The following is a 16,688-nucleotide window of genomic DNA, read 5'->3' as shown; positions in this document are numbered from 1 at the left end:
TTGTTTGCTTTTCAAAGCATCAATAGCATATATGCAGTGCTTCTTACAGCCCTCCAAAAGCGCATTTTGAAGGATAATCCTGTATCAGACTCTTTCAGCCAATCCAGAGCCAGTATAGGTATAATCTGGACTGCCCATTTAAAGCAATCAATGTAAAATTATGCAGGCAACTGTGCTTTACATTCTTTTAATTGTAGCAAAAGCTACAAATTATATATTTATCATATAAAATTCAGAAATTTGTATTTGGAAAATCAACGGAAAAATAAATCTCTGCATTTCCATTTTGAATCTATCCTATTAAGTTAGTTACATTCATACAAAAGGAAAAATAAAGGGAAATGTGTTCATTTTATTGCATAGCTAAGAAAAAGCACAAATCTTGAATAGTCAACCATGTGAACAGGAAAACATGGGGGTTTCAAGAGTTTGAGACTACAGAAATTAGCATTTTTTTAATGCCAGTCTTCAAAAGGTATATAAAAAAAACTAGCCATTTTTATTAAAACATATTTCTGAGCTAAAATTTCTATATTTAAATGATTTATTCTCAGGGGAACCTCAAATCAAAAGACAGCTATTGCCTGAGTTTGACAGAGCCACGGACAGTCACTTAAAGCCACTGGTCAGCTCTCCAGATGGTAAGTGTTCCGTTTCTAATGATAATGTTAGGTGACACCATAGCAATCTGCTCTTCTAAACACAATTCTACAAAACCGTACTTTTCTGGTTTCCCCCTAAGATTCTGAAAATGTACCTTTTTAATATATATATATATTTTTTTTATATGTTAGGTATGCTAAAGGATAGAAGGAAGTTTTTATACAAAGTTGCTTTAGAACCAGTAACCTGTGATGCTGAAAGGTAAAACACAATTTACACTGTTTTTTTATGCTTTGTTGAAATACTTTAACATTTGCCTGTATTTTAAAGGGACAGTGTATACTAATATTTTCTCCCTTTTAATGTGTTCCTAATTATCCATTTCACCTACTGGAGTGTATAACATTATTTACAAATAGCTCCTTCGCCTTTATTTTCTCATTTGAAATAGCTGATGTTGTCTATTCTTTCCCCACCCATACTGAACATTTCTAAACTTCATTTCGGCTTACACAAAACCACATAAACAAGAAGGTTTAGATAAAATAATGCTTCCAGTGGACGGTGACAGAAAGATACTAAAATATAAATTTTCCATTGTTCTCTCTAAGTATTGGCCTTTGAGTAAACATAAGAAAAGATAATGAGGTCTGCTTTCCCTGCTAGCTTAACCCATTTCATTGGGTTGTGGTTTCAATTAGCAGTAACATATTTCATATACAAAATTATACCTAAATGTGCAGTTTCCCATACATTTTAAACTTTGAAGCTGGTATAACAATTAATTGTGAACATATTAAGGAGAAATCAATTTTACAGTAACTGTCCCTTTAATGAACAACCTTTTTTTAGGTATTTTCTATAAGACATGCATGTGAAAGCGCAGCTAAACATGCTTTTTGTTTGGGGGAAAAGATTGTGATGTTTAATTTTTTTATTGCTATTGAGTTTTCAAGGTGTAAACACATTACATCATACAATAAGTTAAGGATAAATACAGAGAAAAAAGATGGCAGTGCCCATTGTGTAGATGCAGAACTTTACTAACCAGCACCTTTTAGAGGGTTAAAACAAGAGAATGGATTTGAAGATAACAGGAGGAAAAACAATGGCATGGTGACTAGTATACATGTGAATGTAGTTCACCTAGCAGTTTATTGTAATATTCAACTGCTACAGCTTTATTGGTAAACAGGGACATGCCTCAAAGTGTGAAGTAGGTTTATTTTGCACAATGGCCTCTGCACATACAATAAATTTTAAAATGCTTTCTTTTAAATTTGGTTTCACAGTTCCTAAATTTTTACTTTAGTCTCCTAAATGTTATTAGCTTATTCTACTTAAAGGGACATTCCAGCCAAATTTGGAATCCACATGGATGCATTTCAGTTTTGAATAGAAGCGTTTTTGTAATGTACATGTATTAGCAGAAATGCTTCTAATAAAAGCTATAACTGTTTCAAAAGTGTATTTAAGTATGCACCGTGCACCAGCATTTAAACACTACACTTAATCAGAGAGCCTAAGCTGCTGGTACCATCTGGTAGTGACTCAATTTGTTAATTACTGACATAATACATGCCCCACTGGTGCTCTGAACAGCTGCATTATTTAAAATGCTGGTGCACTGAGTATATCTAGCTATGCCTCTTGTGCAGAGAAACATTTTAACACTTAAACAGTGATAACATTTACTAGAATAATTTTTTGCCAATACATGTATATTGCAAGAATGTTTCTATTCAAATATTTAATTCATTTATGTCGAATGTCAATTTAAATGTATATACATAACCCTTTTTGGCTTCAACATTTAAATTTGTCAATTCATTTTAATCCCTGGGAAATAATTTGTTGTTAATAATTTTCTGTTAAGTAGAATGATCTATTCAAGGCAAAGATTAGCCTCAGAATATGCAGATGTTTTGTTCAAAATTATAAATAAGTAAAGTTTTAGTATCCATAAAGCAAAATGGGCTGCCATGTTATAACCTAGATTTTGTCCTTTGCTGAGGCCCGTAAGGGACAGTTATAAAAGAGTCTCTTGCATTTACAACCAATGAGTGTGTTGAATATAGCAGTTTTATAGCAGGAATTGGAAGACTCACAATTACCAGAGTTTAAATGGAGGACATGAGCACACATTAAAGAATGCAGATCTCTTGCAAAGTGTTGTTACTAATAATGAAATACTCAAACATACAGTCTCAATGTGTTTAATGTCTTTTTAAGAAGAAAATTAGTTGTTTTTTAGGGGTATATGTTTTGTTGTTGATTAATACATAATATATTTATCTTATCTCATATAGCATTTGTTATTACTTTTTCTTTGTCAGTCTGTTTAAACGAAGCCCTAATGTTCGTACCTCCACATTTTCTGCACCAAACAAGTTGCATGTTAAAGCAAACATTTTCCAACACTCATCATCTCTGAAATCAGAAGAGGTTTCAGCTGTTGCTATAAATCAAATGAGCAGCTCCGTCCAGAGATCAAATAAAATACCTGTAGCTAAAAAAGCTGCAAACACCTTTATCCCTCCATTTAAAAAGAATCCTGACACTCTGCCCTACAATAAGACAAGTCAAGGGCCAAAGCCTGAATGTGATGTTGCCAACGATTCTAGAAAAGAAAATGAAGATAATTTAACATCAGATATTTCAGAAAAGAATATTGATGAACCTGGTAAGAATGAATAGTAATTTGTTTTGTTAAAGTGACATTAAAGTAAAAAATAAACGCTCATGATTCAGAGCATGCAATTTTAAGCAACTTTCTAATTTACTCCTATTATCAATTTTTCTTCGTTCTCGGTATCTATATTTTAAAAAAACAGTAAAGTAAGCTAAGATGCCGGCCCATTTTGGTTCAGAACCCTGGGTAGCGCTTGCTGATTGGTGGATACATTTAGTCACCAATCAGCAAGCGCTACCCAGGTGCTGAACCAAAAATGGGCCAGCTCCTAAGCTTACATTCCTGGGTTTTCAAATAAAGACAGCAAGAGAATGAAGAATAACAGTAAATTAGAAAGTTGCTTAAAATTGCACGCTCTATCTGAATCATGAAAGAAAAAAATTGTTTCATATCAGTTTAAATAAAGTGGCATATAAATTGCATAGCAGCACATTTTTAAAAAAACAAAACTGTTTAAAGACTAACAAATATCAACTTTTACAATACCTCAATGTAGAGGAATATCAGTTTACCAAATACACATGGCAGTAATACAAGTGCAAAATTACAAGTTATTTAGAAGATTTTACAACAAATCAAAATCTTGTATGAGGCAGTACATTTTAAATACTATTATAGGCTTTTGTGTAATATATGAGCATTTGATGGCTTTTAACATGCATGTTTAACATTCTGCTAATGACGGCATGTGACATCTTTGGAGCATTACGTGTGCACATTTCATATGGCTGTATCAGCAGTTAGTTTTATGCATGTTACATGTATAGCTCTGGTAGCTATTTTATTTGAGTATTTTTTCGATTCTTTGATACTGGAAGAGGCAAGTTAATTGTAGTACTTTAGAATTACAGCATTGTTAACATTAGTTAGCATTGTTATGATTTATGTTCTCTCTCTCTCTGTCTCTCTCTCTTTATATACATATACATCCACAAACCTGAAGATTTTTCACAAATGATAACAGACCTTCAGTGTGCCAGAGACATGCAGGAAATGAGGATTCGTAAGAAACAAAGACAAAGAATTAAACAACAATCGGGTTCATTGTATCGGCTAAAAACATCTTCTGCAGCGAGAATTCCTCTTCAGATAGCAGTGCAAGGAATCAGACCTGCTAAATATTCAGAGAAACAGGTATACTTTCATAGGGTTAAATAAAGGTATATTAAAGGGACAGTCTACTCCAAAATTCTTATTATTTAAAAAGATAGATAATCTCTTTATTACCCTTTCCCCAGTTTTGCATAACCAACACGGTTATATTAATATACTTTCTTTCGTGTAATTGGCAAGAGTCTATGAGCTAGTGACTTATGGGATATACAATCCTACCAGGATAGGCAAAGTTTCCCAAACCTCAAAATGCCTATAAATACACATCCCTCACCACACCCACAATTCAGTTTTACAAACTTTGCCTCCTATGGAGGTGGTAAAGTAAGTTTGTGCTAAGATTTCTACGTTGATATGCGCTTCTCAGCATTTTGAAGCCCGGTTCCTCTCAGAGTACAGTGAATGTCAGAGGGATGTGAAGGGAGTATCACCTATTGAATGCAATGGTTTTCCTCATGGGAGATCTATTTCATAGGTTCTCTGTTATCGGTCGTAGAGATTCATCTCCTACCTCCCTTTTCAGATCGACGATATACTCTCATATACCATTACCTCTACTGATAACTGTTTCAGTACTGGTTTGGCTATCTGTGGATAGGTGTCTTTTGGTAAGTATGCTTTTATTACTTAAGACACCTCAGCTATGGTTTTTGCACTTTATGCATTAATATAAAGTTCTAAATATATGTATTGTACTTATATTTGCCATGAGTCAGGTTCATGAATTTCCTTTTGCAGACTGTCAGTTTCATATTTGGGGAAAAAAAATGATTTAGGAATTTTTTTTCTTACCTGGGGATTAGTCTTTTCTTGAAATTGACTGGTTTTTTTTTTGTTCAAAATTTTCGGGCAAAATTAGGCCCGCAGGTGCGCAAAATGCCAAAGTTTATTGCGTCATTCTTGGCGCGGGAATTTTTTTTGCGCAAAGGTACGTCCGATGACGCAATTCGTCACTTTTGGCGTCTTAGTTGACACCGAGTTCATTGCACAAGGTTGCGTCGTTAGTGACGCGAGTGTGTCATTTCCGGATGTTGTTAGTGCCAAAATATTTTCAGTCACAATGTGGCGCCAAATAATTTCATTATTTAAATCCCCATTCCTATATGCCTCTTGCCTTTTTCTATGTCAAAGGGCTATGTTTGCATTTTTTTCCCATTCCTGAAACTGCCATATAAGGAAATTGATAATTTTGCTTTATATGGTTGTTTTTTCTCTTACATTTTGGAAGAAGTCTCAATCTGATCTTGTCTCAGAAGTATCTGTTGGAACCCTGCTGCCTGATATCAGTTCTACCAAAGCTAAGTGCATTTGTTGTAAACTTGTGGAGATTATATCTCTAGCTGTGGTTTGTAATAGTTGTCATGATAAACTTTTACATGCAGATAATGTGTCCATCAGTAATAATACATTGCCTGTTGTTGTTCCTTCAACATCTAATGTACAATATATACCTGTGAATTTAATAGAATTTATTGCTGATTCTATTCAGAAGGCTTTTTCTGCTATCCTGCCTTATAATAAACGTAAAAGGTCTTTTAAAACTTCTCATAAGGTTGATGAAATTTCAAATGACCGACAACATACTGAATTATCCTCCTCTGATGAGGATCTATCTGATTCAGAAGATCCTTCCTCAGATATTGACACTGACAAATCTACTTATTTATTTAAAATGGAGTATATTCGTTCTTTGTTAATAGAAGTGTTGATTACATTGGATATTGAGGAGACTAGTCCTCTTGATATTAAAACTAGTAAACATTTAAATTCTGTTTTTAAACCTCCTGTGGTTACTCCAGAGGTTTTTCCAGTTCCTGATGCTATTTCTGATATGATTTCTAAGGAATGGAATAGGCCTGGTACTTTTTTTATTCCTTCTTCAAGGTTTAAAAATTGTATCCATTACCAGCAATTACAATAGAATTTTGGGAAAAGATCCCCAAAGTTGATGGGGCTATCTCAACTCTTGCTAAACGTACCACTATTCCTATGGAAGATAGTACTTCTTTTAAAGATCCTTTAGATAGGAAACTTGAATCTTATCTAAGGAAAGCCTATTTATATTCAGGTCATCTTCTCAGGCCTGCAATTTCTTTGGCTGTTGTTGCAACTGCATCAACTTTTTGGTTGGAAAATTTAGCGCAACAAGAATTGGATTCTGATTTGTCTAGCATTGTTCGCTTACTGCAACATGCTAATCATTTTATTTGTGATGCCATTTTTTATATCATCAAAATTGATGTTAGATCTATGCCTTTAGCTATTTTAGCTAGAAAAGCTTTGTGGCTTAAATCTTGGAATGCTGATATGACTTCTAAGCCCAGATTGCTGTCTCTTTCTTTCCAAGGTAATAAGTTATTTGGTTCTCAGTTGGATTCGATTATTTCAACTGTCACTGAGGGGAAGGGAGTTTTTTTGCCTCAGGATAAAAGACTTAAGGGTAAATCTAAAGCTTCTAACCGTTTTTGTTCCTTTCGACAAAATAAGGAACAAAAACCTAATCCTTCCCCCAAGGAATCTGTTTCCAATTGGACACCTTCCTCAAATTGGAATAAATCCAAGCCATTTAAGAAACCAAGCCAGCCCCTAAGTCCGCATGAAGGTGCGGCCCTCATTCCAGCTCAGCTGGTAGGGTGCAGATTAAGATTTTTCAAGGATGTTTGGATAAATTCTGTCCAAAATCAATGGATTCAGAGTATTGTCTCTCAGGGGTACCGAATAGGATTAAGAGTGAGAAGATTTTTTCTCTCACGCATACCAGCAAATCCAGTAAAAGCCCAGGCTTTCCTGAAGTGTGTTTCAGGGGTAATCATGCCAGTTCTGTTTCAGTAACAGGGTCTGGGGTTTTATTCAAATCTATTCATTGTCCCAAAGAAGGAAAATTCATTCAGACCAGTTCTGGATCTGAAAATTTTGAATCGTTATGTAAGAGTACCAACTTTCAAGATGGTGACTATAAGGACTATTCTGCCTTTTGTTCAGCAAGGACATTATATGTCCACAATAGACTTGCAGGATGCATACCTTCATATTCCGATTCATCCAGATTATTATCAGTTTCTGAGATTCTCTTTTCTAGACAAGCATTACCAGTTTGGTGCTCTTCCTTTTGGCCTATCGACATCTCCAAGAATCTTTTCAAAGGTTCTCGTGCCCTACTCTCTGTAACCAGAGAGCGGGGTATTGCGGTGTTTCCTTATTTGGACAATATCTTGGTACTAGCTCAGTCTTTACGTTCTGCAGAATCTCACACAAATCAAGTGGAGGAAATCACGCACCTTTGCTGATTTCCAACATTATAAATTCACCCTTAAGTCCTACAACTCTGCGCTCAGCCTGGCAAAACAAGTCTGTTTCTCCTCCCTTGTGTCATCTCACGCATCCAACCCCAGAAAACTGTTCTCAAACTTTAACTCCCTTCTATGTCCACCTGCCCCCCGCCCACTACCAACCTCACTGCTCAAATTATTGCTGATCACTTCAAAAATAAAATTGACACCATTAGAAAAGAGATCTTCACCTCGCACCCCGCAAACCCAGCGATCCTACCCACCCCTTCTATTAACAAATATCTATGCTATTTCCCTCCTGTTACAGAGGAAGAAGTCTCTGCACTCCTATCCTCGGCTCATCTCACAACCTGCCCACTTGACCCTATTCTTTCACGACTTATTCCCTCTCTCTCTGCTTCACTAACCCCTACCCTAACTCATCTCTTTAACCAATCTCTCACTGCTGGCACATTTCCTGACACTTTCAAACATGCGTCAATCATACCAATCCTAAAAAAGCCCTCGCTTGACCCCTCCACGCCTTCTAACTACCGGTCTCCTTACTTCCCTTTGCTTCAAAATTATTGGAACGACTAGTCTATAATCGGCTAACTCAATTTCTCACAACTAACTCCTTACTTGATCCACTACAATCTGGCTTCCGCACTAAATACTCAACAGAAACTGCTCTTGCTAAAGTAACAAATGACCTGTTATCTGCTAAAGCAAAAGACCATTACTCTTTACTAATTCTTCTTGACCTGTCCGCAGCTTTTAATACAGTTGACCATCCTCTCCTCCTAAAAATACTACATTCATTTGGCATCCGAGACACAGCCTTCTCCTGGTTTGCATCATATCTTTCAAACCGCTCGTTTTCAGTTTCCTTTAACAACATATCTTGTGATCCTATGCCTCTCTCAGTTGGAGTACCACAAGGCTCTGTCTTAGGTCCCTTGCTTTTCTCTCTTTATACATCCTGCCTTGGAAAACTTATAGCCTCCTTTGGATTCCAGTACCACTTATTTGCTGATGATACCCAAATCTATCTTTCCTCTCCTGATATCTCTCCCTCTTTACTCAACCAGATTTCTGACTGCCTCTCTGCAATTTTCTCTTGGATGTCTTCACACTACCTCCAACTCAATCTGTCCAAAACTGAGCTGCTTCTTATCCCCCCCTTTTCAAGACATCCGACACCTGACATTTCTCTGATGGTTGGAGACTCTATTCTCAACACCTTACCCCAGGTCCATTGCCTTGGGGTCACACTAGACTCAGAACTCACATTCAACCCACATATACAAATGCTTACCAAATCCTGCCGTTCACACCTAGGCAACATTTCCAGAATTCGTCCCTTCCTTACTCAAAAAACTACAAAAATACTTATTCATTCCCTCATCCTGTCACGCATTGATTATTGCAATCTACTCTTAATTGGCCTTCCAAAACACTGCCTCTCCTCAGTCCAATATATTATGAATTCTTCTGCTAGACTCATCCACCTAAGTCGACGATCTACATCAGCTGCTCCGCTCTGCCAGTCTCTACACTGGCTCCCCATACACTCCAGAATACAATTTAAAGTATTAGCCCTAACCTATAAAGCACTCAACAGTCTAACTCCCAACTATATTTCCTCTCTCATCGTGAAATACTCCCCATCCCATCCTCTTCGATCAACCTCTGACCTACGTCTCTACACCTGTTATCTCTACATCCCACTCCCTCCTCCAAGACTTCGCACGTGCTGCTCCTGTCCTCTGGAACTCTCTACCCCGCTCCATCAGACTGTCTCCAACCTTGTATAGCTTCAGACGATCCTTGAAAACCCACCTATTCAAAGAGGCTTACCATCTCTCCTCCATCCTTAATCCGAACGAAGCTAATACATGTACATGAACTGCCTGACTCACTGCTGCAAATACAACCGATGTAACAAGCTACCCCAGCCTTCTGTCTCTGCACCCTAAACCTATAGATTGTGAGCTCTCCGGAGCAGGGCCCTCTTCCTCCTGTGCTAGATTTGTTTAGTCTTGTTATGTTTTGTATTGTATCACAAATCTTTGTCATTGTATACCCCTATCATTGTACCCAGCGCTACGGAATTTGGCGGCGCTATGCAAATAAATGATAATGATAATAATAATAACTAGTGTTGGAGGATCAATTTACAAAAGAGTTTCTTGATTCCTCAGACAAGTGTCACTTTTTTAGGCCTCCAGATAGATTCAGTGTCCATGACTCGAGATGTTTAAAATTGGTTGCAGCCTGTCGGAACCTTCAGTCTCGGTCTCAGTCTCGGTCATTCCCTTCAGTAGCTATGTGCATGGAAGTTTTAGGTCTCATGACTGCAGCATCAGACGCAATCCCCTTTGCTCGTTTTCACATGAGACCTCTCCAGCTTTGTATGCTGAACCAATGGTGCAGGGATTATACAAAGATATAACAATATCCTTAAATCCCAATATTCGACTCTCTCTGACTTGGTGGTTAGATCACCATCGTTTAGTTCAAGGGGCTTCTTTTGTTCGGCCAACCTCGACTGTGATCACTACAGATGCGAGTCTTGCAGGTTGGGGAGCTTTTTGGTGATCTCTGACAGCACAAGGGGATTGGAAATCTCAAGAGGCGAGATTATCAATCAATATTTTGGAACTCCGTGCAATTTTCAGGGCTCTTCAGATTTGGCCTCTGTTGAAGAGAGAACCGTTCATTTGTTTTCAGACAGACAATATCACAACTGTGGCATATGTCAATCATCAGGGTGGGACTCGCAGTCCCCAAGCTATGAAAGAAGTATCTCGGATACTTGCTTGGGCGGAATCCAGCTCCTGTCTAATTTCTGCGGTTCATATCCCAGGTATAGACAATTGGGAGTGGTCCCTCCATCCAGATGTGTTTTCTCAAATTGTTCAGATGTGGGGTCTTCCAGAAATAGATCTGATGGCCTCTCATCTAAACAAAAAACTTCCCAGGTACCTGTCCAGGTCCAGGTCCCGGGATCCTCAGGCGGAAGCAGTGGATGCGTTGACACTTCCTTGGTGTTATCAACCTGCTTATATCTTCCCGCCTCTAGTTCTTCTTCCAAGAGTGATCTCCAAAATCATCATGGAACAATCATTTGTGTTGCTGGTGGCTCCAGCATGGCTTCACAGGTTTTGGTATGCGGATCTTGTTCGGATGTCCAGCTGCCAACCTTGGCCACTTCCATTAAGACCGGACCTGCTGTCTCAAGGTCCGTTTTTCCATCGGGATCTCAAATCATTAAATTTGAAGGTATGGAAATAGAATGCCTAGTGCTTAGTCATAGAGGTTTCTCGGACTCAGTGATTAATACTATGTTACAAACTCGTAAATCTGTTTCTAGAAAGATTTATTATCTAGTTTGGAAATGTTTTTTTATTTCATGGTGTTCTTCTCATAAATTCTCTTGACATTCTTTTAGAATTCCTATAACTTTACAGTTCCTTCAGGATGGTTTAGATAAGGGTTTGTCTGCAAGTTCCTTGAAGGGACAAATCTCTGCTCTTTCTGTTTTATTTCACAGAAAGATTGCTAAACTTCCTGATATTCACTGTTTTGTTCAGGCTTTGGTTCTTATCAAGTCTGTCATTAAATCAATCTCTCCTCCTTGGAGTCTTAATTTGATTTTGAAGGCTTTACAGGCTCATCCTTTTGAGCCTATGAATTCTTTGGACATTAAATTACTTTCTTGGAAAGTGTTGTTCCTTTTGGCCATCTCTTCTGCTAGAAGAGTTTCTGAATTATCTCCTCTTTCTTGTGAATCTCCTTTTCTGATTTTTCATCAGGATAAAGTGGTTTTGCAGACTTCATTTAAATTCCTACCTAAGGTTGTGAATTCTAACAACATTAATAGAGAAATTGTTGTCCCTTCCTTGTGTCCTAATCCTAAGAATTCTTTGGACAGATCCTTACATTCTTTGGATGTGGTGAGAGCTTTGAAATATTATATTGAAGCACTAAAGATTTCAGGAAGACTTCTAGTCTATTTGTTATATTTTCTGGTTCTCGGAAACGTCAGAAGGCTTCTGCTGTTGCCTTGGCTTCATGGTTAAAGCTTTTGATTCTTCAAGCTTATTTGGAGTCGGGTCAAGCCCCGCCTCAGAGAATTACAGCTCATTCTACTAGATCAGTCTCCACTTCATGGTCTTCTTTGCATACATTTACTAAATTCTACCGTTTTGATGTATTTGCTTTTTCAGAAGCAGTTTTCGGTAAAAAAAAAGTTCTTCAGGCAGCTGTTTCAGTTTGATTCTTCTGCTGATGTTTTAAGTTTTTTTTTTCATTATGAGAATAAACTTATATTTTGGGTTGTGGATTATTTTTTTCAGTGTAAATTGGCTGATTTTATTTTTATCCCTCCCTCTCTAGTGACTCTTCCGTGGAGTTCCACATCTTGGGTATTGCTATCCAATACGTCACTAGCTCATGAACTCTTGCCAATTACATAAAAGAAAACATATTTTTTGTAAGAACTTACCTGATAAATTAATTTCTTTCATATTGGCAATAGTCCATGAGACCCACCCTTTTTTATGGTGGTTGTTTTTTGTATAAAGCACAATTATTTCCAAATTACTTTGTTGATGCTTTTACTCCTTTCTTTATCACCCCACTACTTGGCTATTCGTTAAACTGAATTCTGGGTGTGGTGAGGGGTGTATTTATAGGCTTTTTGATGTTTGGGAAACTTTGCCCCTCCTGGTAGGGTTGTATATCCCATACGTCACTAGCTCATGGACTCTTGCCAATATGAAAGAAATGAATTTATCAGGTAAGTTCTTACATAAATTATGTTTTTTGCCTCTGTGATCAACTTGTATCTAAGCATCTTCTGACAGCCCTCTGACTATTTATTATCTTTAGACTTGCATTTTAGCCAATTAGTGCAGTAGCATGGACAACTTCACGGGAGAGAGCACAATGTTATTTCGGTGGGGAATGGGTAGTAAAGGCTTTATCTCTTTAAACAATAACAATTTTGGTGTAGACTGTCCCTTTAAAGGCCAAATGTAATCCTTACATAATACTCACTGTTTTTTATTTTCTGCTTTTGCTGTGAGATACCTATGTAAATGTGCCCCCCCCCCCCCCCAAGAGGTGGAAGTGCATTTATCATACAAATGGGCATGAAACACTTTGGGATCTTTTAGAACATCGGCTGACACTACAAAAATGAGTATTTCACTAAGCTGATTCTGCCAACAAAATAATTGCCAAATGCTTTAAAAAGCACTTCTTTGCTAGTATTTCTGGTATATGGTATTCACTTTAAGAATGTGACTTTAGTGTATCTTTAAAAATGTTTAAACATTAGCATAAGCAGCTACCATTGGCTAAGTGTACTGGGCATTAGCAAGCATTGGGATCTAGGAGACATTCTTTCATGTTGTGTAGGTAAGAAGCATGAAGGATACAATTCTAAATAAGTAGCTGCATTAGTAGCAAACATATAGCACCTTCAGCTTTATAGAAAACTTTTTTACAAGAAGGAAATAAGACTGCAATGCTATATATTAAATGAAAAGTTTATTGATATGGTGAAAACAATTGAATACACATAGAAGGAAACAAAGATGTTTAATGGATGCTCAGATAAAGTTAAACTTTTCAAACTATAAAATAACTGAGCATTTGCCCAAATGTTTCATGTTTTGTATTAATGAATTCAGTGGGCTTTAGTAACATCACTGTACATAGTACACAAATGGCATTTTGGAATTGTTGGATGTTACTGTAAACTAAAGCTATTGTCTAAAAATGCTTGTCTGCTAAGGAAAGACATGATTTGTGTGACTGACTCAGGAAAAAACAGTGAAACGCATGACTAAACCACTTCAGTATAATGATGTGAAATGGCTTGGCATTGAAGGGGATAACATCTACTTACAATAGTTAACACCTACTGTGTCACAGATGGCCACCTGAACTTTTACAGTACAGGTAGCCCTAAGTTTACGCCGGGGTTAGGTTCCAGAAGGAATGGTTGTAAATCAAAACCGTTGTCAATTGAAACCCAGTTTATAATGTAAGTCAGTGGGAAGTGAAGGAGATAGGTTCCAGGCTCCTCTCAAAATTGCCATAAGTAACACCTAATACATTATTTTTAAAGCTTTGAAATGAAGACTTTAAATGCAAAACAGCATTATAGACCTAATAAAATAACCACACAACACAGAATATATAATTAAACTAAGTTAAATGAACAAAAACATTTGCTAAACAGCATTATAAACCTAATAAAATAATCACACAACACAGACTTCACTTTCATTTTTCTGCAAACAGTTCTTTCTATGCATTCCAATCTGGACTGATTTATAGACAGGACGATCTTGTTCTTTTGAAATCTGCTCGATAGCTCAGGTCTGGTCAAACTGATTAATTTCAGCTTGCTTGGCTTTGCTGCAACACAAGCGGACAGCTCCACCTACTGGCTATTTTAATAAATGCACTGCTTCTTAATGCTTTTCAATAGCAGTCACATGACTGGAAAAAAAGGTTGTTATTCTGAAACGGTGTAAATTGAACCGTTGTAAAACGAGTGCCACCTGTATATAATTTAAATGTTACGTTTTATGGGGACATTTCAATAGTAAACCTGTTTATGTTATACTGAGTAACAGTTTGACTTTGTATTTCAATGCTGTCTGAGAATAAAGCAAGGAAAGTATCAAGACCCTATTACCTTAGTTTTACTACATTTTAACCTGGAAATTAGTCATTTAACGATATAGTTTATTTGAAACTGTGTCAACCTTTGCAGTTGCAGTACACTTTCCACCCAATAAATACCCTTTGTTTTTGCGTAAAAATGTAGCTTTGTACCACACCCCTTAGGTTTTCATAATGTTAATGTACCACTTTAAACAGTAGATTTGCATAATCAATCAACAAATGCATGATACAAAGACAATGAAATAGCACTTAGTCTAAACTTCAATTGAGTAGTAGATTTTTTTTCTGACAAATTTCAAAGTTTTATCTGTTTCCACTCCCCCTGTATCATGTGACAGCCATCAGCCAATCACAAATGCATATATGTATATTCTGTGAATTCTTGCACATGCTCAGTAGGAGCTGGTGACTCAAAACGTGTAAATATAAAAAGATTGTTTACATTTTGTTAATGGAAGTAAATTGGAAAGTTGTTTCAAATGTCATTCTCTATCTGAATCATGATGTTTAATTTTGACTTTAGTGTAAACCAGCTATTTGATTTACAGCATTTGCAGTTAAAATCATTTGCTCTTTGGCCTCTAGGGAGTTTGGGGCAAGAACAGCTTTTGCTAAGAACAAAAAAAAAAAAGTTGTTTAATGCCATTTTAATCATAATAATTAGGGTTGCACCGATACCATTTTTTTAAGACCGAGTACAAGTACCGATACTTGTTTTCAAATACTCGCCGATACCAATTACCGATACTTTTTTTTTATGTCATGTGACAGTTTACCAAGCACAATACAGACTAATTATTTAAGATTCCTTCTTTATGATTATGAAGGACTGTAGCTCAAAAGGCATTATGAAATAATAAAACAGGTTTTATTTGTCACAAAGTTCACAGAACATGTTTAGAAATAAAAATATTACAATAAAATATATTAACAACAAAAATAAATAACAAATATAAAATTGCAACCAACCAAAAGTGCCATACAGTAAAAAATAGAACAGAATACTGTTTAATCATGGTGAACAACACTATGGGCTAGATTACATTTGACTGGTAAGCTTTACCAATGCTCTCATTACACGTCCTACTCCATTAAAGTCTATGGAGTTGGAAATGTGAACAGAGCATTGGTAAAGCTTACCAATCAAATGTAATCTAAATCTAGTCCTATAATTGCAGGATGAGTGTTCATTGGGATTAACTTAATTTTTCCTATGAGTACTCTTCCTGCAATTATATAAGCTAAGATGTTCCTCAGAGTACAGTATGTTTTGAACATAATTGTGCAAGATGAGAACTAGCAGTATAAAAGGCAATCTAGCAATTAGAATAATTTTTCAAAAGTTAGTGGCAAGTTCTTTTTAAGGAACAGAAGCATCTCTGCATGTTCAGCTATAAGTCTGTTTTTGCTATCAGTAAGGAGGTTCTACTTTCCACACTACTGCATGGGGCAGAAAGTTATGTTTGGGCCATTTTAGCCAGAGCTGGAAATCTCAGTTTATTAACTGCCCAGTACTTCAGGGGTTTGTCTAAACGATGTAAAGTAATCTCTCCTACAATAATACAAATAACAGCAATTTGTATTGGCAGAACAGTAGTAAACAATTTTTAGTTTAGTCTCCACTTCAGCTTTAAATGAAATGGGAACATGCTTTTTTTAAAAAACACCACAAGATAGCATATGGGTAGTAAGTGGAGGTATCGGTTTAAGTATCGGTGCATTTGCACGAGTACAAGTACTCATGCAAGTACTTGGTATCGGTACCGATACTAGTATCGGTATCGGTGCAACCCTAGTAATAATCAAAGCAATATTTATAATAAACTAAAAAGAAAAAGAACACTGAGAATGTACAAACCAAGTTATCAAAATGAACAAAAAATGTGAAACAATATACAAACCTCAGTTTCTCCCCCTTATATTAAAGTAGAAAAGTATGTAAATACCCTGTGTTACATAGGTACTAGGGGTGCCTAAAATAATCAATTCTGCGATGCATCGCGATGCAGCCTGTTAACGATGCTGCATCGATGCAGTGCAGATCAGAATCGATTCAGGGGTGACATCATCGCGCAACGTCACGTGACCCCGCCTCTCTCACATAGCAGACGAGCCGACAGCATTTGTGTCAAGATTAATCTGGTTACAGCCCCCAGCTACACCACATCAGGACTTGCTGTGCACTCTGCGCAGATATCTGACCCAGAGAGCATTACCAATAGACCTCCTCTCACATGTTCCGGTCAGGAATTTTTATGACACCTATCCTAAAGAGCCGACAGCAGCCTCATGTAAACAGTGAA

General features: G+C 36.8%; 1 protein-coding gene across 1 annotated transcript in view; it reads left to right on the top strand.

The window, feature by feature from the left end:
• Window positions 1-16,688, top strand: part of BRCA2 (BRCA2 DNA repair associated) — a 408,071-nt gene that overhangs the window by 177,442 nt on the left and 213,941 nt on the right. The window contains exons 11-14 of the mRNA XM_053708460.1: window positions 555-641; window positions 795-864; window positions 2,940-3,286; window positions 4,239-4,429. Of these exons, the coding sequence (XP_053564435.1) occupies window positions 555-641; window positions 795-864; window positions 2,940-3,286; window positions 4,239-4,429 (695 nt within the window). The remainder of the gene's footprint in view (window positions 1-554; window positions 642-794; window positions 865-2,939; window positions 3,287-4,238; window positions 4,430-16,688) is intronic.

The sequence above is a fragment of the Bombina bombina genome, chromosome 3 (genome assembly GCF_027579735.1).
Source record: "Bombina bombina isolate aBomBom1 chromosome 3, aBomBom1.pri, whole genome shotgun sequence".
In the NCBI taxonomy this organism is placed as follows: domain Eukaryota; kingdom Metazoa; phylum Chordata; class Amphibia; order Anura; family Bombinatoridae; genus Bombina; species Bombina bombina.
This window is presented reverse-complemented; position numbering and strand designations above follow the sequence as displayed.